Source organism: Pleurodeles waltl, chromosome 12, assembly GCF_031143425.1.
Source record: "Pleurodeles waltl isolate 20211129_DDA chromosome 12, aPleWal1.hap1.20221129, whole genome shotgun sequence".
Taxonomy (NCBI): domain Eukaryota; kingdom Metazoa; phylum Chordata; class Amphibia; order Caudata; family Salamandridae; genus Pleurodeles; species Pleurodeles waltl.
The window spans coordinates 137,142,989-137,165,432 of NC_090451.1; the positions used below are offsets into that span (position 1 = coordinate 137,142,989).

Consider the following 22,444-nt stretch of genomic DNA (forward strand, 5'->3'; position numbering starts at 1 on the left):
GATTTGTAAAATTAATATTATAGGTTAGAGTCATATCTGCCGATTGACTGACCAATTAGGAATTAGGGGGATGGACTGAAAAACTCTAATAAAAAGTCATGACACGGGGCTAAAACTTCAGATGCGAGGGGAGAATTGATGACGTCAAGAGACGCGGTTCGAGATTCTGTCATTGGGCTCATGCTCTTGAGAGCCTGATGTGTTGCTGATCGATTGATGACCTGAAGATGAAGACTGACTTTGTTGCTGATCCATTTTGTGGATAGGTAGCTATGACAATGTGACTGATTAACTTTTATGCCTTTCTTTCTAGGTACCAACTGCGCTGTTTTATAGTTTTTCTCTTAAGCTAGATGTTTTTCAAATTTACGTTTTCCAAATTGTTTTGCATGAAGTCTCACATGCTAAATGTGAATCTGGGTTAGGTGAGGGTCCTTTGGGTGACGTTGACAGTGACAAATGATTGACTGACTGATTGCTGAACTCCGCTATTGATGCCATTATATTCATCTTTGTTGGCTTATGCTGAAGCATTCGAGCATATGTTTTCTTAAATTCTGATTAGATTATGTTATTGGTGGTCATTAATAAACTAATTCTGAGTTTATTGAATAAAGTTTGATCTAACCTGATGATTTAGTATTGTAACTAATAGGGAAATAAAATACATAAAACGCATAATTGAGTTGTGGTTATTCATGAAATGTTGATTTATTGTCTCATGCTTAATGATTCTCTTAGTGGTTGTTGATTGATTACATTGATAATTGATGCTTGATTACTACGTAGCTAGGATACTCCATGCGATCCAAAAGGTTCATCGGCCTATACGCGTCCCCTTGTAAGTTTACTTATTAAGGACCAGGAGCGCTTGCAGTAGCATTGGCTCATACCCAATTGACATATTTAATTTACTTGTAGGTCTCTAGTAAAGTGCACTACATCTGCCCAGGGCCCGTAAATTAAACAAAGGTTAAAATGATGCTATTTGTAGGTGGGGAAATAAGCTAAAAACTATAAACGATTAATTTCAGTGGTTTGTTTTGGTCTTTGAGTGTTAGTTTGCTGAGCTAACTATACCTTGTGTCCCGCCATGCCATGCTTATGACCTCACTTATCACATCACTCATGATGTCATCTCAAATGTCACCATTGTCAATGGCTCTTTAGAAGCCATTGAGATTACCTCATGTTTAACATATAACATGTATAACATGTTTAAAATTAAGTGATAGTTTAGCAACTAACACAAGAACAGTTGTTTGTTAATACAATATACCTTAAAAATGGCTAATGCCTGCCTCCCAAACCATTACAATAGCTTTGGGGTCCTGGAATAAGCATACATTGTCTCATATGGAGGAGTGTGAGGTTTAGTAGTTGTGTTTGTACTGTTGCCAGGTGTCAGTCACCACTATGTAGTGATAGTAAGGACCTAGTTTCTATAGAAAAAGCGTTTTTTGTTTTGCTAATATGCTAATACCTTTGGGACCGCTTGACAAATCTGCACAAAATGTTTCCAAAAACTTTCACACTCACTCCAGATGCTGTCTGGAAAGTTTCAGGGTGATGTGTCAAGCGGGGGCTGAGAAAAAGAGGGGATCCCAAAATGCATTTTCCCCATTCATTTTTCTATAGGGATTTTGAACAGCGATAGCTCCGAAACCACTGGACAGAATTACACCAACTTTGACAGAAACGTAGCTCTTGGTTCCGAAAGAGCCCTTTTTGTTATTTGGCAGAAATCCTTTCAGTAGTTTTAGAGAAATTAAAAGAAGTTTTACAAGAGATGGAATTTTATGGTATGATGAATAGTGGTAGTATACCATCATGGACTTCACAAATCATAATATCTGTTTCATCAATAATTAGATTTTTTATGAGAGAGTTGTATACCAATTCAAGAAATGTAAACTGGATAATTGAGCGTGAGTTATAGATACCTTAGGGCACGAGATCTAGTTACATTAGGTAACTCTAATTATAACAGGTGAATTTCTGTGGTTTCGTACGTTTGAAATGTGAGCCTAACTATAATGTTCCTGTAACCTTTGTTTATTTATGTGAATTTCTATATTTTTTCATAATTCTATTTCCTAACTGTAACGTCCTTGTAACCTTTGTTTTTTGTGTGAATATATACATATATATGTATATATATCTATATATATATCTATCTATCTATATATATATATATATATATATATATATATCTATCTATATATATATAGATATAAATCAAATCAAATAAGCTGTATTCAACAGAAGTTTTCCATAAAAGCATACATACAGAATGCTGCAGAATGCAGCATACATAGAAAGAGGGAAAAAAGCCTCCCAGGATTGGTCTTGTGCAGGGCGGTGTCCCTTCTTGCACAAAACAATCGTGCATGCTGGCCTTAGGCTGCTAAAATGGAGCCAGCTCAGTGGGAAAGGGAAGGACAGGAATGCGTCATATGCCATAGATACGGCACACGCTGTGTTGCCCTGCATCAAAAGCCTATAAATATGGGCCTAAATGTATTTAGTCCAGGGCCATCACTCAAATTCTGATCTCATTGTCATTACAACCCTTACCTACTTATTAGAGAGGGTGAAGTTAAGTAGAAATGTTAAAGTTTATTTCATGCTAAATTTGGGGCTTTTGCACCACTTTTAAGTTGTGTCTGGAAAATAAAAAAAATCACCATCATCCTTCCTTTTTTCAAAGGTGTGAAGAAAATAGTTTTGAAGTTACCTTGGGAGAAAAGGGCACAGTCATATTCAATGGCAAATACGACTTGCAAAGAAATATTGCTAGTTTGTTGGGAAAGATTACACCTTGATGTAAAACTTTGGAAAAATAGGAAACTTTACAAACTATGAATAGGCCAATAACATGGATACATGTAAGATCTTTCCTCCATAATAAAACTTTACAGGCTCCACATTTTTTCTTAAATTCACCCAAGTAAACACGTTGTCATATACTATGGGAGGCTGTGGGAGAACTGGTATGATTTATTTTATAAATTCAGTGGAACTCCTCTTATCTAGGATCGGTAAATGACAGGCTCTTCATGTCTTACCTCCCAGGACCAATATTTTCTGAATGGTACAAGAACATTTGGCTCAATAGATACTTAATCTTTTTCCAGAACCAGTTGGACACAAACCTGATACAGGTGTTCTATTGAACCAGAACACCCTCTGAAGGTCATCAAGGGTCTTCCATGAATCGCAGCAGCCAGAGAAGATCTTCAACTTGCTAGACATATGTCTACAAACCAAAGGCAAGAACAACACTATGTGAGAGAAAGACAATGCCAAGCATGCTTTGTCCTTAATCTTCACCTTTAGGCAACAAAGGTCACAGACCCCTCTTACCCCATGATAAATTCCACTTGTAGACTACGATTAAACAATTATTGGACAATGTGGTACTTACGTAGATCTGTAAGGAGGCTGAGATGATAATTTGATGAGGGAAAACGTATTGTTGGAGTTAAGCTCTTTTGGGGAACTGATGTTGATGCATCTCGGTGTTCCTGGAAAAAAGTCTCTCCATCTAGAAAAACGTGAGAGACAATGTTTGTAATGCTGGTACACCAAACCATCACTGAAATTAAAGATGAGATATTTCTAATACTGAGGTCCCAATTATATTCACTCTTCAGTATTTTTGTAAAGTAGATATTTTACACTGGGTTTCTCAAAGAAGGAAACCGAGGAATTGGCTTTAGAGATTACTGTAGAGGGTTTTAAAGGGTGAGGATAATGAGCAGTAGGCTAGCATACCCTAAAACTACAGGAGCATACATGTGAAACTTGATCATAGAAGTCAGCTACTTATTTTCAGATTCTTCCCTAAACAATTTGCCACTATTAACTAGTACACAGATGACAGTCTGCCAGGGTTGCATCCACTAACCAAAATAGTTAACATACAACACCAAGACCAAATACATAAATTTCAGAGTTATCTAGCAGATAACTCCTGAATCTTTGCAAATGAACACAGGTTCAAGGAACAACTAATTATGTTACAACTTACTCCAATTATGTAATTAACCAGCTCTGCCAACTAAATGTACATCAACCAGTCAAAGTATTGGGTTCACAATTGTACAACACAACTGTACAACAAACAGTTGAGTGAATTACAACATAAATAGGCCATCAGTTGATTCCTTGGGACCCAACAAACAAGCAACAAACAATCTCAATCCAAATACTGATCAATTGAATCCTCAAATACTCCACAAAGTGATAATCAATTAACATCTTAGTTCTAGTACTAATAGGTAATCAACAGACCGTCACCCTTTTGCAGAGAATGCGAAGACTCATTATTTTACAAAGAGCCAAAATAGATAATGCAAATATAATGATTTCAAACTGAGCAGTTCTGAAATTCATATTTTTGACTGGATGCCTATTTTTAAATGGGCGAGGGAGGATATTCCACCATCCCTCATGCATTTCTGTCCTGGTCATTCCCAAACAGCGTAGCAAACCTTATGTTTTTACATTCGTGCTATAAGCAGCTAAAGCTGTCTGTCGCAGACATCAGATAGCATGGAAACCCTTACTTTTGCAAATACTATGAGTAAGCTTTGAGTCTATCCCTTGCTCACAGTAGACTTGGTGTGGTGGCCATCTAGAAGCTACAAGAAATTACAATCTAAGAAGAACATGTGCCCCATTTGGATTTGCTAATGCGTGCTCCGTACAAGTTTTCGCAAGCCAATAGCGATAGTCAATAAGTATTAGTAAAACTAGGCATTTAGCTTTGCCAATACTTATTTTATTTAAGGGTTAGGTGGATAACCATCCACTCCTGTGCTCTTTTTGTTATTTTTCTTGGATTGTTCTATTTTTACTTGTGTGTTTCCGTGCCACACAATTCGGCAACTGAATTATATTGTTGCAGAATTAATTAATTTATTACACATATGAAATGAGAAATGAAATTCATTTGAGCAATTGGTTTCTCAGTTATGGGCCATGAAATAGATCATGAAATCACAAATTATACAATAGGCCATTTAGAAAGAACCCCCTCAACTGTATCTCAAAGAGCTCAGCATCTAACTTCTCATGTGTTGAAGACAGAAAGAGACTCCCATGTGATACAATAGACTGATTGATACTTTAGGTCCTCAATGATGCACTACAGGGTATTCATTGGCTCCCTACCTGCACCACACACAGCACATAGTTCAGCTCCACGATTACACACCAAGCAACTGGCAAATAACTCAGACAGCAAAAAAATCTGTTCCTTCTCTCTCTCCAGGAGTCCACTGCAAACAGAAACAGACCATAAAACCATACCATGAAAAACTGGAATGACTAATCTTCCCTAAAAGAACGTGGACACAGCAAGTCATTTTTCTGTACTACCCCAATATGTAGATCACAGGTTGACTAGACCTCACGTGCATGTGTGAAATCAGTCTGGGTAAAAAATTTCAAACCAGCCCGACGAGCTTATTTGATGAGTTAATGTGCTGTAACATGTTGCTCTATAAGGGTGCATGGTTAGATCATGACAGTGCGTCCTGCTCGGAAAGCAGCCCCTGCCCTACAAGCTACTCAGGAGATGCCAGAGTGACAGAATGGCCTATCTAGCCCTGATCCCAAACATGACAAACACAACTTATTTTTCAGTTTCACTACCTGTAATATTGGAACGGTCCTCCTACAAGTAAATAGGTTAGCTGATTAGTAACTGGACATATCTTGGTGTGACTTCTTTCATAGAAATTGGTGGTAAACATTTGAAGGTGTTGTGACTATACAAATATCTGGTAGATTGATCTAAACTTGAGATGAATCAACATTAGAATCATGGTCTACACATTACTTTTTGCTGTGATCTATACAAAATGTAAATTTCTCAGATTTTACACAGACCTGTAGGATTCTCTTCTACTTTTCAGCTCCAATTCCCTGTGCTGCAGAAGAAGAGGGTAGGTTTCATCAGCTGCTGTCCGGGCTGAGGGAAGAAGTGAAACAAGCATTTATTTGTTATGCATGAATTATGCCAGAGGATCTGACAGGAGTTAGGATAACCATCAAGATTCTATGGTGCATTGTAAAGCGGTTCTTTTGCAGCCACCATAAGCATTGAAATGCAGTTATGGCCATCACTTTTCCTTTCCTAATGTTGATTTGCAAGTGTCCTAATAACATAAGTAATCGGCAGCATATAATTGGTACACGATGTTGTAGCACAGTACTAAACCCTACTGTGAATACTATTTGGCCAGCCATAAAATGGGACACGCTCCTACATTTAGACCCACAAGAGTGGAGGTCTCCACCACCACTGCAGAGATCTCTGTAAGGTAAAATTTAGGGGAAAAATAATAAAGTGTAATCATTATTTTTTTTAAATGTTAAATATGCTAATGTAAAATAGTTGTATCCAACCGAAAACTAAAAGAGCAACATGTTACAGCACATTAACTCATCAAATTAAATGTTCAATAAATGAGTAAATGTATTAATTTACAAATGTTAATAATGCACTCTTACTATCCTATTTATATTTAATTATTATTCAGTAAATTTGATTAAACTTATTGTTTAATGAATTGTAAATAATTTTAATTTGTTAATAACAGCTTAAAAGTGTTATTATTTTAAACAAGAAATTAGAATATTACTTTATTTAATCAGAAAAAATAAATTGAACAAACATTTAATACTAACATGTTTATTTCTGTGTGTGAATGCATGTGTGTTTGTACGTGTGTGTGATGTAACATTTACATTTCCTATGGGGTGGTCCCTGCCTCCATTATTTTCTATTTGAGTGTGCTGCAGTACCTGTGAGTGGCCATGTGTGGTGCTAGACTTAATCCCGGCTGGGCTAAAGTACATTTATGACTGGTTTGCGTTCCTTTTTGCTTTAGTATCTTTAGAAATGCAGCTTTGTGAATAGCAATGGGATTGCTATTTTGTGGGTGGGAGTTTGTATTTGCATATCCATCTCTAGACCCCTCCCCACCCCTCCCTAAGATCCAACTTATGCTTCACTATTCTGCTTTTCTTTTAGTAATAAGTATTCCCTATTTTTGTCATTCCCTAGGTTCCTCCTACATTTACTACTAAAATGTACACCTAAGTGCGCAGAGACCTCCGCACTGAAAAGAGAGAACAGGAGGAGCTCTCTGCAGACAGGTTTGCAAATAACATTTTGTAGTTCATTTGCTGTTCTTTATAGTACTACTAAAGGTGCTACTTTGTGAGGAGGCCCCAGGTAATTTCTAAAACTCAACCCAAAAATCTATAGTCTAATTACAGAGCTCTTCCTTTCCTTTTGTTCTAAAATCCACTCTTCTTTACTATTCCAAATGCATTGCAGTGTAAATGATGCATTATGGAAGGAGGATGTTAATTGCTGATCTTTGTCTAGGAGAATGGCTCCTGGATATCCAGACTAAAAGAACTGACCTTAGCTACGCTGCGCTGCATAGGGCAGTGCAGCGACATTACAGTATTGGGAACCAGGGCTAACAGACACCTTACACAGACTGAAAGCGCCTGTACCCAGCGATTTTTTTAAATAATACATTTACTGGTGGGGTGTATGTAGGAGGCTGGCCTGGTTTGTAGTGAGTACCAAGGGGTACTTACACTCTGCACCAGGTCCAGGTATCCCTTATTAGTGTAGAAGAGGTGTCTAGCAGCTTAGGCTGATAGAAAAGGTAGCTTAGCAGAGCAGCTTAGGCTGAACTAGGAGACATGCAAAGCTCCCACTATACCACTAGTGTCATATGCACAATATCATAAGAAAACACAATACACAGATATACTAAGAATAAAGGTACTTTATTTTTATGACAATATGCCAAAAGTATCTCGGTGAGTACCCTCAGTATGAGGATAGCAAATATACACAAGATATATGTACACAATACCAAAAATATGCAGTAATAGCAATAGAAAGCAATGCAAGCAATGTACAGTCACAATAGATTGCAATGAGAGCACATAGGTATAGGGGCAACACAAACCATATACTTCAAAAGTGGAATGCGAACCACGAATGGACCCCAAACCTATGTGAGCTTGTAGAGGGTCGCTGGGAATGTAAGAAAACAGTGAGGGTTAGAAAAATAGCCCTCCCCAAGACCCTGAAAAGTAGGTGTAAAGTGCACCTAATTTCCCCAGAGAGCACAGAAGTTGTGATAGGGGAATTCTGCAAGGAAGACCAACACCAGCAATGCAACAACGATGGATTTCTGGACGAGAGTACCTGAGGAACAAGGGGACCAAGTCCAAGAGTTGCGACAAAGTCGAGATTGGGCAGATGCCCAGGAAATGCCAGCTGAGGGTGCAAAGAAGCTGCCACCGGATGGTAGAAGCTGTGGATTCTGCAAGAACGAAGAGGACTAGGAATTTCCCCTTTGGAGGATGGATGTCCCACATCGTGAAGAAGCTTGCAGAGGTGTTCCCACGCAGAAAGACCGCAAACAAGCCTTGCTAGCTGCAAGGGTCGCGGTTAGGGTTTTTGGATGCTGCTGTGGCCCAGGAGGGACCAGGATGTCGCCAATTGCGTGAGGAGACAGAGGGGGCGCCCAGCAAGACAGGGAGCCCTCTCAGAAGCAGGCAGCACCGGCAGAAGTGCCAGAACAGGCACTACGAAGAAGAGTGAACTGGAGCTCACCCGAAATCACAAAAGAAGATCTCACGATGCCGGAGGACAACTCTGGAGGTTGTGCACTGCAGGTTAGAGTGTCGGGGACACAGGCTTGGCTGTGCACAAAGGAAATCCTGGAAGAGTTCACAGGAGCAGCTGCAAATCACGCGGTACCCAGCAATGCAGTCTAGCGTGGGGAGGCAAGGACTTACCTCCACCAAACTTGGACTGAAGAGTCACTGGACTGTGGGAGTCACTTGGACAGCGTTACTGAGTTCCAGGGACCACGCTCGTCATGCTGAGAGGGGACCCAGAGGACCGGTGATGCAGTCTTTTGTTGCCTACGGTTGCAGGGGGAAGATTCAGTCGACCCACGGGAGATTTCTTCAGAGCTGCTAGTGCAGAGAGGAGGCAGACTACCCCCACAGCATGAACCACCAGGAAAACAGTTGAGAAGGCGGCAGGATCAGCGATACAAGGTTGCAGTAGTCATCTTTGCTACTTTGTTGTGGTTTTGCAGGCGTCCTGAGCAGTCAGCGGTCGATTCCTTGGCAGAAGGTGAAGAGAGAGATGCAGAGGAACTCTGATGAGCTCTTGCATTCGTTATCTAAAGAATTCCCCAAAGTAGAGACCCTAAATAGCCAGAAAAGGAGGTTTGGCTACTTAGGAAGGAGGATAGGCTAGCAACACAGTTAAGAGCCTATCAGAAGGAGTCTCCGACGTCACCTGCTGGCCCTGGCCACTCAGAGCAGTCCAGTGTGCCAGCAGCACCTCTGTTTCCAAGATGGCAGAGGTCTGGAGCACACTGGAGGAGCTCTGGGCACCTCCCAGGGGAGGTGCAGGTCAGGGGAGGGGTCACTCCCCTTTCCTTTGTCCAGTTTCGCGCCAGAGCAGGGCTGGGGGATCCCTGAACCGGTGTAGACTGGCTTATGCAGAGATGGGCACCATCTGTGCCCATCAAAGCATTTCCAGAGGCTGGGGGAGGCTACTCCTCCCCAGCCCTGACACCTTTTTCCAAAGGGAGAGGGTGTAACACCCTCTCTCTGAGGAAGTCCTTTGTTCTGCCTTCCTGGGCCAAGCCTGGCTGGACCCCAGGAGGGCAGAAACCTGTCTGAGGGGTTGGCAGCAGCTGCAGTGAAACCCCGGCACAGTTAGTTTGGCAGTGCCCGGGTCTGTGCTTGAGACTCGGGGATCATGGAATTGTCTCCCCAATGCCAGAATGGCATTGGGGTGATAATTCCATGATCTTAGACATGTTACATGGCCATGTTCGGAGTTACCATTGTGACGCTATACATAGGTAGTGACCTATGTATAGTGCACGCGTGTAATGGTGTCCCCGCACTCACAAAGTCCGGGGAATTTGCCCTGAACAATGTCGGGCACCTTGGCTAGTGCCAGGGTGCCCACACACTAAGTAACTTAGCACCCAACCTTTACCAGGTAAAGGTTAGACATATAGGTGACTTATAAGTTACTTAAGTGCAGTGGTAAATGGCTGTGAAATAATGTGGACGTTATTTCACTCAGGCTGCAGTGGCAGGCCTGTGTAAGAATTGTCAGAGCTCCCTATGGGTGGCAAAATAAATGCTGCAGCCCATAGGGATCTCCTGGAACCCCAATACCCTGGGTACCTCAGTACCATATACTAGGGAATTATAAGGGTGTTCCAGTATGCCAATGTGAATTGGTGAAATTGGTCACTAGCCTGTTAGTGACAATTTGGAAAGCAAAGAGAGAGCATAACCACTGAGGTTCTGGTTAGCAGAGCCTCAGTGAGACAGTTAGTCATCACACAGGGAACACATACAGGGCACACTTATGAGCACTGGGGCCCTGTCTGGCAGGGTCCCAGTGACACATACAACTAAAACAACATATATACAGTGAAATATGGGGGTAACATGCCAGGCAAGATGGTACTTTCCTACACAACCCCCCCCCCCCCCCCCCCCCAAACGAAGGACAATAAGACTAGCAGGCCTGTGTAAGAATTGTCAGAGCTCCCTATGGGTGGCAAAATAAATGCTGCAGCCCATAGGGATCTCCTGGAACCCCAATACCCTGGGTACCTCAGTACCATATACTAGGGAATTATAAGGGTGTTCCAGTATGCCAATGTGAATTGGTGAAATTGGTCACTAGCCTGTTAGTGACAATTTGGAAAGCAAAGAGAGAGCATAACCACTGAGGTTCTGGTTAGCAGAGCCTCAGTGAGACAGCTAGTCATCACACAGGGAACACATACAGGGCACACTTATGAGCACTGGGGCCCTGTCTGGCAGGGTCCCAGTGACACATACAACTAAAACAACATATATACAGTGAAATATGGGGGTAACATGCCAGGCAAGATGGTACTTTCCTACACAACCCCCCCCCCCCCAAACGAAGGACAATAAGACTAGCAGGCCTGTGTAAGAATTGTCAGTGGTAAATGGCTGTGAAATAACGTGGACGTTATTTCACTCAGGCTGCAGTGGCAGGCCTGTGTAAGAATTGTCAGAGCTCCCTATGGGTGGCAAAAGAAATGCTGCAGCCCATAGGGATCTCCTGGAACCCCAATACCCTGGGTACCTCAGTACCATATACTAGGGCATTATAAGGGTGTTCCAGTATGCCAATCTGAATTGGTGAAATTCGTCACTAGCCTGTTAGTGACAATTTGTAAAGCAGAGAGAGCATAACCACTGAGGTTCTGGTTAGCAGAGCCTCAGTGAGACAGTTAGTCATCACACAGGGAACACATACAGGGCACACGTATGAGCACTGGGGCCCTGGCTGGCAGGGTCCCAGTGACACATAGACTAAAACAACATATATACAGTGAAATATGGGGGTAACATGCCAGGCAAGATGGTACTTTCCTACACAACCCCCCCCCCCCCCCCAAACGAAGGACAATAAGACTAGCCATGACCTGATGAGTCTTCATTGTCTAAGTGGAAATATCTGGAGAGTCCATCTGCATTGGAGTGGGTACTCCCAGGTCTATGTTCCACTGTATAGTCCATTCCCTGTAGAGATATGGACCACCTCAACAATTTAGGATTTTCACCTTTCATTTGTTTTAGCCAAAGTAGTGGTTTGTGGTCTGTCTGAACAATGAAGTGAGTGCCAAACAGGTATGGCCTCAACTTCTTCAGTGCCCAGACCACAGCAAAGGCCTCCCTCTCTATGGCAGACCAACGCTTTTCTCTAGGGGTCAACCTCCTGCTGATAAAAGCAACAGGTTGATCCTGGCCCTCAGAATTGAGTTGTGATAAGACTGCCCCTACCCCTAATTCAGATGCATCAGTTTGAACAATGAATTTCTTGGAGTAACAAGGGCTTTTTATGACAGGTGCGGAGCCCATGGCCTGTTTGAGCTCCTCAAAAGCTTTCTGACAGCTAGCTGTCCACAATACCTTTTTAGGCATTTTCTTTGAAGTGAGGTCATTAAGAGGGGCTGCAATGGAGCCATAGTTCTTTATGAACCTCCTGTAATACCCAGTGAGGCCTAAGAAGGCTCTCATCTGGGTCTGAGTTGTAGGGGTAACCCAATCTATAATAGTTTGGATTTTCCCCTGAAGTGGTGCAATCTGTTCTCCACCTACAAGGTGTCCCAGATAAACCACTTTCCCCTGCCCTATCTGGCACTTTGAAGCCTTGATAGTGAGGCCTGCCTTTTGCAGGGCCTCCAAAACTTTCCATAGGTGGACCAGGTGATCATCCCAGGTGGAGCTAAAGACAGCTATATCATCTAGATATGCTGCACTATAAGCCTCCAACCCTTGCAGGACTGTATTCACCAACCTCTGAAAAGTGGCAGGTGCATTTTTCAAACCAAAGGGCATTACTGTGAACTGGTAGTGCCCTCCAACAGTCGAAAATGCAGTTTTTGCTTTAGCATCCTCTGATAATTTGAGCTGCCAATACCATGCAGTCAAATCAAAGGTGCTTAGATACTTGGCAGATGCCAGTGTATCTATTAGCTCACCTGCCCTGGGTATAGGGTGAGCATCAGTTTTAGTTACCTGGTTGAGACCTCTGTAATCCAAACAAAATCTCATTTCTTTTTTTCCATCTTTGGAATTAGGTTTTGGTACCACAGGAGAGGCCCATGGACTTTCAGAGTGCTCAACCACTCCCAGTTCAAGCATTTTCTGAACCTCTTGTTTTATGCAGTCCCTTACATGGTCAGGCTGCCTATAGATCTTACTTTTGACAGGCAAGCTGTCTCCAGTATCTATAGTGTGCTCACACCAAGAAGTGGTGCCTGGCACAGTAGAAAAGAGTTCAGAAAACTGACCCAGGGGATTTATGCAGTGGTCTTTCTGCTCAGCAGTAAGACAATCTGCCAAAACTACACCTTCCACTAGAGCATCTTGCTCTGTGGAAGAGAAGAGATCAGGGAGAGGGTCACTCTCTTCTTCCTGTCCTTCATCTGTTGCCATGAGCAGGGTGAGATCAGCCCTGTCATAGTAGGGTTTCAGGCGATTGACATGGAGCACCCTAAGGGGACTCCTGGCAGTGTTAAGTCAACCAAGTAGGTGACTTCTCCCTTCTTTTTAACAATAATGTGGGGTCGACTCCATTTGTCTTGTAGTGCTCTTGGGGCCACAGGCTCCAAGAACCACACTTTCTGCCCTGGTTGGTACTGAATCAGAACAGCCTTCTGGTCATGCCATTGCTTTTGGAGCTCTTGGCTGGCCTGAAAGTTTTTGCTGGCCTTTTTCATATACTCAGCCATTCTGGATCCTAGGCCAAGTACATAGTCCACTATGTCTTGCTTAGGAGCCTTTAAAGGTTGTTCCCAACCCTCCTTTACAAGTGTTAGAGGACCTCTTACAGGGTGCCCAAATAGGAGTTCAAAGGGGCTGAAGCCCACTCCTTTCTGGGGTACCTCCCTGTAAGCAAAAAGGAGGCAAGGTAACAGGACATCCCATCTCCTCCTGAGTTTTTCAGGGAGTCCCATTATCATTCCTTTGAGAGTTTTGTTAAACCTCTCAACTAGTCCATTTGTTTGTGGATGATAAGGCGTGGTGAATTTGTATGTTACACCACATTCCTTCCACATGGCCTTTAAGTATGCAGACATAAAGTTGCTACCCCTGTCTGATACTACCTCTTTTGGGAAACCCACCCTGGAAAGATTCCCAGGAGGGCCTTTGCCACTGCAGGAACTGTAGTGGTCCTTAGAGGAATTGCTTCAGGATATCTGGTGGCATGGTCCACTACCACTAAGATAAACCTATTGCCTGAAGCAGTAGGAGGGTCAAGGGGGGCAACTATGTCAACCCCTACCCTTTCAAAGGGAACCCCAACCACAGGTAGTGGAATAAGGGGAGCCTTTGGGGTGCCACCTGTTTTGCCACTGGCTTGACAGGTGACACAGGACTTACAAAATTCCTTTGTGTCCTCTGACATTCTAGGCCAATGAAACTGGGGGACAAGCCTATCCCATGTTTTCATCTGCCCTAAATGTCCAGCCAAGGGAATGTCGTGGGCTAGAGTTAGGAGGAACTCTCTGTATTGCAAGGGAATAACCAATCTCCTGGCAGCTCCAGGTTTTGGGTCCCTTGCCTCTGTATACAAGAGGTTGTCCTCCCAGTAAACTCTGTGAGAGTCACTGACATCCCCATTTTGCTGTTTGACAGCTTCTGTCTTAGACCCTCTAGTGTAGGACAGGTCTGCTGTGCCACACTCAGCTCCTCCCTGGCAGGCCCCCCTCCACCCAAAAGCTCAGCAGTGTCTGCTTCCAGCTCCTCTGGTGAAGGTTCTGCACAGGGTGGAAATTCTTCTTCCTCAGAAGTTGAATCCACTGTAGAGGGAGGGATAGTAGGTAGTGTTTTACCTTTACTAACCTTAGCTTTAGGGAGCACTTGGCCCATTGTTCCAGGATCCAAGTCACCCTGTCCTTTTTGCTTTTCGGCCTGAGCCCTTGTCAAAGCAAAAATATGCCCAGGAATGCCCAGCATTGCTGCATGAGCCTCCAACTCCACTTCTGCCCAAGCTGATGTCTCTAAATCATTCCCTAGTAGACAGTCTACAGGTAAATCTGAGGCAACCACAACTTTCTTTGGACCAGTGACCCCCCCCCCCCCCAGTTGAGATTCACAACAGCCATGGGGTGGCTAAGAGTGTTGTTATGAGCATCAGTCACTTGGTACTGGTGACCAAGTAGGTGTTGTTCAGGGTGGACCAGTTTCTCGATTACTATGGTAACACTGGCACCTGTGTCCCTGTAGGCCTGAACCTCAACACCATTTATTAGGGGAAGTTGCTTGTACTTATCCATATTAAGGGGACAAGCAACCAAGGTGGCCAAATCAATGGCACCTTCAGAGACTAGCACAGCCTCTGTGGTCTCCCTAACAAGACCAACCCCAACTAAATTACCAAAAGTGAGCCCAGCTACTCCCTTGGATTGGCTATTAGTAGGTTTGCTCCGACCACCACTGCTATTACTAGGGGCACTAGGTGTAGCAGCAGGGCTTGTAGTGGTGGGAGGCTTGGTGCTTTTCTTTGGACAACTGGCATCAGTTGTCCAATGGCCTTTTACTTTACATAAATAGCACCATGGTTTCTTTACTTGATTAGAAGAGGATTTGGGCCCACCACCCCCACCAGAGTGTTTTTGTGGGCCTGATGAAGACTCATTTTTAGATTTGTCCCCACCCTTGTCTGAAGACTTACCATCCTTCTTCTTGCCATCCTTGTCACCCCCTGTATGAACTTTTCTGTTCACTCTTGTTCTGACCCATTTGTCTGCCTTCTTTCCCAATTCTTGGGAAGAGGTCAGATCTGAGTCCACTAGATATTGGTGTAACAAATCAGACACACAGTTATTAAGAATATGCTCTCTCAGGATTAGGTTATACAGGCTTTCATAGTCAGAAACTTTACTGCCATGTAACCACCCCTCCAAGGCCTTCACTGAATGGTCAACAAAGTCTACCCAGTCTTGTGAAGACTCCTTTTTGGTTTCTCTGAACTTGATCCTGTACTGTTCAGTGGTTAAGCCATAACCATCTAGGAGTGCATTCTTAAGAACTGTAAAATTATTGGCATCACTTTCCTTCACAGTAAGGAGCCTATCCCTACCCTTTCCACTGAAAGATAGCCATAGGATAGCAGCCCACTGCCTTTGAGGGTACCCCTGTGCAACACAGGCCCTCTCAAGTGCAGCAAACCACTTGTTAATGTCATCCCCCTCCTTGTAAGGGGGAACTATCTTATGCAGATTCCTAGAATCATGCTCTTTCACAGGATTACTATCTGTAACACTGCTGCTGCCACCATGGGGTCCAAACCCCAACCTCTGCCTTTCTTTTTGTAAGTCTAAAGTTTCCCTGTCTAGAGCCAGCTGTTGCTGTTTAAGCTTCAGCCTGGACTCTTCCACTCTCAATCTATTGAGTTCCCTTTCTAACATTCTGTCATTACGGTGGGTGGGTTGGGCATGCTTAGACACAGAAGAATGGTGTGAATGAACAGAGGGAGACCTGTCCCTAACAGTTGGCACCCTAACAACCTGGCCTATAGGAATGACATCCCTACTGTGATGAGAGCTCACATTAGTACCAGCTGTGCTAGGGGGTCTGCTAAGGGGCAGGTTGGAAAGAATACCATCTAACATTCTTATTGGGGCTACCCCAGAATCAGAGTGTGAACCATCTGCTAACTTCTCACCAGATGTGCCAGCTAAGGCCTTATCATTTTCAATGAGCATGTTAACTAACAATTCTCTAGAGGGATTCTTCCCTACCCCTAAACCTCTATCAATGCAGAGACTCCTTACACCTTTCCAGTTAAGGTGGTCATAAGCTGTGCTGGCCAGATCAAGAGTCAGACCTGTACCAGACATGATAGAAAAGAGTTTAAGGGACAGAAAAAGAAAGAAAAAGTTTCAGAACTTTTTAAGGAAACCGAAAAAAACTTTTTCAACTTTTTAGAACTTTTTGAAAATTTTAGAGGTACTTTTCAGCACTCAGCAATAGAGTAAGAGAAGAAAAGCAAAACTTTTTGGTTAGGTGTACATACACTGAACTTGTTTTGTATATTTTTCTCTTATGAAAAGTACAAAATGACAAAGTGGTAAGTAGTTGCAAGTACTTATCCCACCGCTGCACAACCAATGTAGGAGGCTGGCCTGGTTTGTAGTGAGTACCAAGGGGTACTTACCCTCTGCACCAGGTCAGGGTATCCCTTATTAGTGTAGAAGAGGTGTCTAGCAGCTTAGGCTGATAGAGAAGGTAGCTTAGCAGAGCAGCTTAGGCTGAACTAGGAGACATGCAAAGCTCCCACTATACCACTAGTGTCATATGCACAATATCATAAGAAAACACAATACACAGATATACTAAAAATAAAGGTACTTTATTTTTATGACAATATGCCAAAAGTATCTCAGTGAGTACCCTCAGTATGAGGATAGCAAATATATACAAGATATATGTACACAATACCAAAAATATGCAGTAATAGCAATAGAAAGCAATGCAAGCAATGTACAGTCACAATAGATTGCAATGAGAGCACATAGGTATAGGGGCAACACAAACCATATACTCCAAAAGTGGAATGCGAACCACGAATGGACCCCAAACCTATGTGAGCTTGTAGAGGGTCGCTGGGACTGTAAGAAAACAGTGAGGGTTAGAAAAATAGCCCACCCCAAGACCCTGAAAAGTAGGTGTAAAGTGCGCCTAAGTTCCCCAGAGAGCACAGAAGTCGTGATAGGGGAATTCTGCAAGGAAGACCAACACCAGCAATGCAACAATGATGGATTTCCGGACAAGAGTACCTGAGGAACAAGGGGACCAAGTCCAAGAGTTGCGACAAAGTCGAGATTGGGCAGATGCCAAGGAAATGCCAGCTGAGGGTGCAAAGAAGCTGCCACCGGATGGTAGAAGCTGTAGATTCGGCAAGAACGAAGAGGACTAGGAACTTCCCCTTTCGAGGATGGATGTCCCACGTCGTGAAGAAGCTTGCAGAGGTGTTCCCACGCAGAAAGACCGCAAACAAGCCTTGCTAGCTGCAAGGGTCGCGGTTAGGGTTTTTGGATGCTGCTGTGGCCCAGGAGGGACCAGGATGTTACCAATTGCTTGAGGAGACAGAGGGGGCGCCCAGCAAGAGAAGGAGCCCTCTCAGAAGCAGGCAGGACCCTCAGAAGTGCCGGAACAGGCACTACGAAGAAGAGTGAACCGGAGCTCACCCGAAGTCACAAAAGAAGATCCCACGACGCCGGAGGACAACTCAGGAGGTTGTGCACTGCAGGTTAGAGTGTCGGCGACCCAGGCTTGGCTGTGCACAAAGGAAATCCTGGAAGAGTGCACAGGAACCGGAGCAGCTGCAAATCACGCGGTACCCAGCAATGCAGTGTAGCGTGGGGAGACAGGGACTTACCTCCACCAAACTTGGACTGAAGAGTCACTGGACTGTGGGAGTCACTTGGACAGAGTTGCTGCATTCCAGGGACCACGCTCATCATGCTGAGAGGGGACCCAGAGGACCGGTGATGCAGTCTTTTATTGCCTGCGGTTGCAGGGGGAAGATTCCGTCGATCCACGGGAGATTTCTTTGGAGCTTCTAGTGCAGAGAGGAAGCAGACTACCCCCACAGCATGCACCACCAGGAAAACAGCCAAGAAGGCGGCAGGATCAGCGATACAAGGTTGCAGTAGTCGTCTTTGCTACTTTGTTGCGGTTTTGCAGGCGTCCTGAGCAGTCAGCGGTCGATTCCTTGGCAGAAGGTGAAGAGAGAGATGCAGAGGAACTCTGATGAGCTCTTGCATTCGTTATCTAAAGAATTCCCCAAAGCAGAGACCCTAAATAGCCAGAAAAGGAGGTTTGGCTACTTAGGAAGGAGGATAGGCTAGCAACACAGGTAAGGGCCTATCAGAAGGAGTCTCTGGCGTCACCTGCTGGCCCTGGCCACTCAGAGCAGTCCAGTGTGCCAGCAGCACCTCTGTTTCCAAGATGGCAGAGGTCTGGAGCACACTGAAGGAGCTCTGGGCACCTCCCAGGGGAGGTGCAGGTCAGGGGAGTGGTCACTCCCCTTTCCTTTGGCCAGTTTCGCGCCAGAGCAGGGCTGGGGGATCCCTGAACCGGTGTAGACTGGCTTATGCAGAGATGGGCACCATCTGTGCCCATCAAAGCATTTCCAGAGGCTGGGGGAGGCTACTCCTCCCCAGCCCTGACACCTTTTTCCAAAGGGAGAGGGTGTAACACCCTCTCTCTGAGGAAGTCCTTTGTTCTGCCTTCCTGGGCCAAGCCTGGCTGGACCCCAGGAGGGCAGAAACCTGTCTGAGGGGTTGGCAGCAGCTGCAGTGAAACCCCGGGAAAGTTAGTTTGGCAGTACCCGGGTCTGTGCTAGAGACTCGGGGGATCCTGGAATTGTCTCCCCAATGCCAGAATGGCATTGGGGTTACAATTCCATGATCTTAGACATGTTACATGGCCATGTTCGGAGTTACCATTGTGACGCTATACATAGGTAGTGACCTATGTATAGTGCACGCGTGTAATGGTGTCCCCGCACTCACAAAGTCCGGGGAATTTGCCCTGAACAATGTGGGGGCACCTTGGCTAGTGCCAGGGTGCCTACACACTAAGTAACTTAGCACCCAACCTTCACCAGGTGAAGGTTAGACATATAGGTGACTTATAAGTTACTTAAGTGCAGTGGTAAATGGCTGTGAAATAACGTGGACGTTATTTCACTCAGGCTGCAGTGGCAGGCCTGTGTAAGAATTTTCAGAGCTCCCTATGGGTGGCAAAAGAAATGCTGCAGCCCATAGGGATCTCCTGGAACCCCAATACCCTGGGTACCTCAGTACCATATACTAGGGCATTATAAGGGTGTTCCAGTATGCCAATCTGAATTGGTGAAATTCGTCACTAGCCTGTTAGTGACAATTTGTAAAGCAGAGAGAGCATAACCACTGAGGTTCTGGTTAGCAGAGCCTCAGTGAGACAGTTAGTCATCACACAGGGAACACATACAGGGCACACGTATGAGCACTGGGGCCCTGGCTGGCAGGGTCCCAGTGACACATAGACTAAAACAACATATATACAGTGAAATATGGGGGTAACATGCCAGGCAAGATGGTACTTTCCTACAGTGTAACACCCCCCCCACCCCACCCGAGGTTACACCCCTGTTAAAAATGCCCTTGTGGGGAGAATGTCGCCTTTCTATGCCCATTGTTGCAGTAAGAAGTAAGAAGCATAGGGGCATTGAGGACCGAGCACTGCAAGTGTAGTGCACGACCATAGGCAATATATGTACTTACTTCTTAACTGCATTAAGGTACCTCTATTACCTGCCTTCTGGCAGTGACTCAAAGTGTTCGTGTTAGGCTTTGAATACTACAGAATGACTATTAAAGTAGACGCCTTTCTCCAGATTATGATAATTTTCTGTTATTCATGGTCCGATAGAGGGTGCTTATCTCAGACGTGTGAAATCTACGGGACATTTGTCAAGATTCATTAAAGATTCATATGGTTTACTATTGGAACGAGCTGAGATAGTGATGCAGGGAAATTGTAAACTATTACGTAAGGAAAATTTAAATTTCAATAATTTTTGGCAAGTTCTTCATAAGATCGTAGAAGTAAAATATTGATCCATGCTCCAAAGACTTTACAAAACGTAGAAAAAAGGAAGTGGAAATTAATTTGCTGCTAAGGCATAACAAAAGCATGATTTTATCACCGGGTGAACTTCAATTTAGAACAATTAATCAAAATATGTTTATAAATGTTGCCACCTGGTACAGGATGGCATTTTAGTGCCAAGTAACTATAGAACGATGCACGAACCATACCTGCGTGTTATTACTACGAATTAACACTTTTCCCAGGTTGGACTATGAGTTAGTAAGGCCAAAAGCACAGGTGAAGAGCAATATCTGGGGATTTATTAAGAAGCATAGAGACACTAAACAGCACCTATAGTCGTCATGGCCTGGTGGTCCCAAACAAGGCCTTAAAAGAATGTGAATTGGCATGCTTGGAAAATCTATTATTTAATAACTGTCCAAAAAATAAATGGCTACCGACATAATGGCACACAGATCTTTATGATGAATGTTTACCAAAAGGACCTTAAAATGATCAGTTACCATAAAGTACAATATCCTTTACAATGGCTTGAAAAATTGATACTTTCACTTTTAGACGTCATCATTCGGCCTTGAACCGGTTGCATCGCATTTGTCCAACAATACACAGTAAACACATTCCCACAACTGGATATAGCAAAAGCAACTTCACCAGTGTCTCGGATACTGGTGCCCAAGCTGCTATTGCTGTACATCAGATATAAAGATACATTTCCATTGTTGGACTTGGGCGCAGGTGTCCCATTATTCCGATGGAATGCAATTAGAGAAAATAGGATGCAAACTTACTCAGGTTCTTCAGACCCATACGGCAACTCGTAGAAAAGTTGTATTTTTTCCCTCTGAGAGTAAACAGTAGATTACATGTGTAGTCCCAGCACAATAAAGTAATGATGCCGTGTAAACTTTAATAATCATTATCCTGGCACGGCACTACTACCAGTGGTGAAATGAAATGAAATGAAGGGTCCGATTTAGGCAAGGAAATGGCGGAACGTCCACTAACAGGAAGGGAGTCCTGTCTACCTACATCTTCGCTCCAACACCCTCTTATGAAGACAGAATTCCCAATATCGGCGCTGCCACATGTTCTGCCATTTGTCAGGGGTGAAACTGTCCAAACCGGTGATGGAATGGCCGCCCATCTTAGGCTTTCTGGGTGGTCACCATTTTCAAAGAGGTCATCTCCTTGGAAGGGCATCGTGCAAACCGTTGGAGTGTTGCATGGAAGCCCTTCGGGTGTTCCTGGAGTGCACTACCTAGATGCTTTGACAATGATGTGACAATGGTGGAGTTAATGTCACTGTTTTCACCCAAGATGGGCCTCTAGCGACAGTGGAAGTCATCAATGGGAAATACAAACACAACTGCGACAGCATTGTATAGGGTGCATATTCTTCAATAATGTGGCACATGCATTTCTTTGTCAACCTGGGTGCTGGATTGTCCACTTACCAAAAACAAATATAGTTTCTAAATGTACCCTGACTGTGATAGGAAGGATGGATTCTGGGATACTCCGATTAAAGCAAATCGGAAACTAATATCTAATTCTTTTTGGGAATAAATCAACTGAAACTATTCAACAACAATTGGGGCTTTATGAATCTATGAGAGCAGAAACTTAATTTTTTAGTTAAAATAGAAAATAAAAAACTTTGGGGAACAAGTATTGTGTGATCTACTTGGGTCTGTAAATACATTTCTTTTTATCCAGAAAGTTAAACGTAAAACGCATAATAATCAACCCTCATGAAGATGCGTACACAGCATAACATTTAAAAGTAAAGGATGTGGATAAAGTTGTGTTTAAGGCTGTTTCATGGTATTACGACCAAAATCACCGTAAAAGGTTGACCATGTAATTTTACTTTCCAATTAAATGTAATTATGAAACAGGTTACTAATGGGGGGGGGGACAATATTCAAGATATGTTGGGGCTAACTGTAATTTAGTTTCTGAAAGTTTACAACATAAGATGATAAAAGAAAATGAGTTCATTTTTCAATGAAGAAAACACTGCTAGTACCACAGACTAACATTTTTTATGCATCTTGAGTTTACCCTAACAATACTTATTAAGATCAGGGTGAAGTACACTTTTTCTCCTAGGCTCAGGATAGTATTTGAGATAAGTGCGAAGGTGCCCCACATATGTTTTTTATTTCTACGAGTCCTTCCACTAATTAATTCCTCTTGT

The 22,444-nt window shown here is 43.6% G+C and overlaps 1 protein-coding gene across 1 annotated transcript in view; it reads right to left on the reverse strand.

Annotated features, from left to right (window-relative positions):
- Positions 1–22,444, reverse strand: part of LOC138267088 (hydroperoxide isomerase ALOXE3-like) — a 126,346-nt gene that overhangs the window by 58,321 nt on the left and 45,581 nt on the right. Inside the window, exons 3-5 of the mRNA XM_069215934.1 lie at positions 5,899–5,980; positions 3,428–3,547; positions 3,156–3,259 (exon numbers count right to left, since the gene is read on the reverse strand). Of these exons, the coding sequence (XP_069072035.1) occupies positions 3,156–3,259; positions 3,428–3,547; positions 5,899–5,980 (306 nt within the window). The remainder of the gene's footprint in view (positions 1–3,155; positions 3,260–3,427; positions 3,548–5,898; positions 5,981–22,444) is intronic.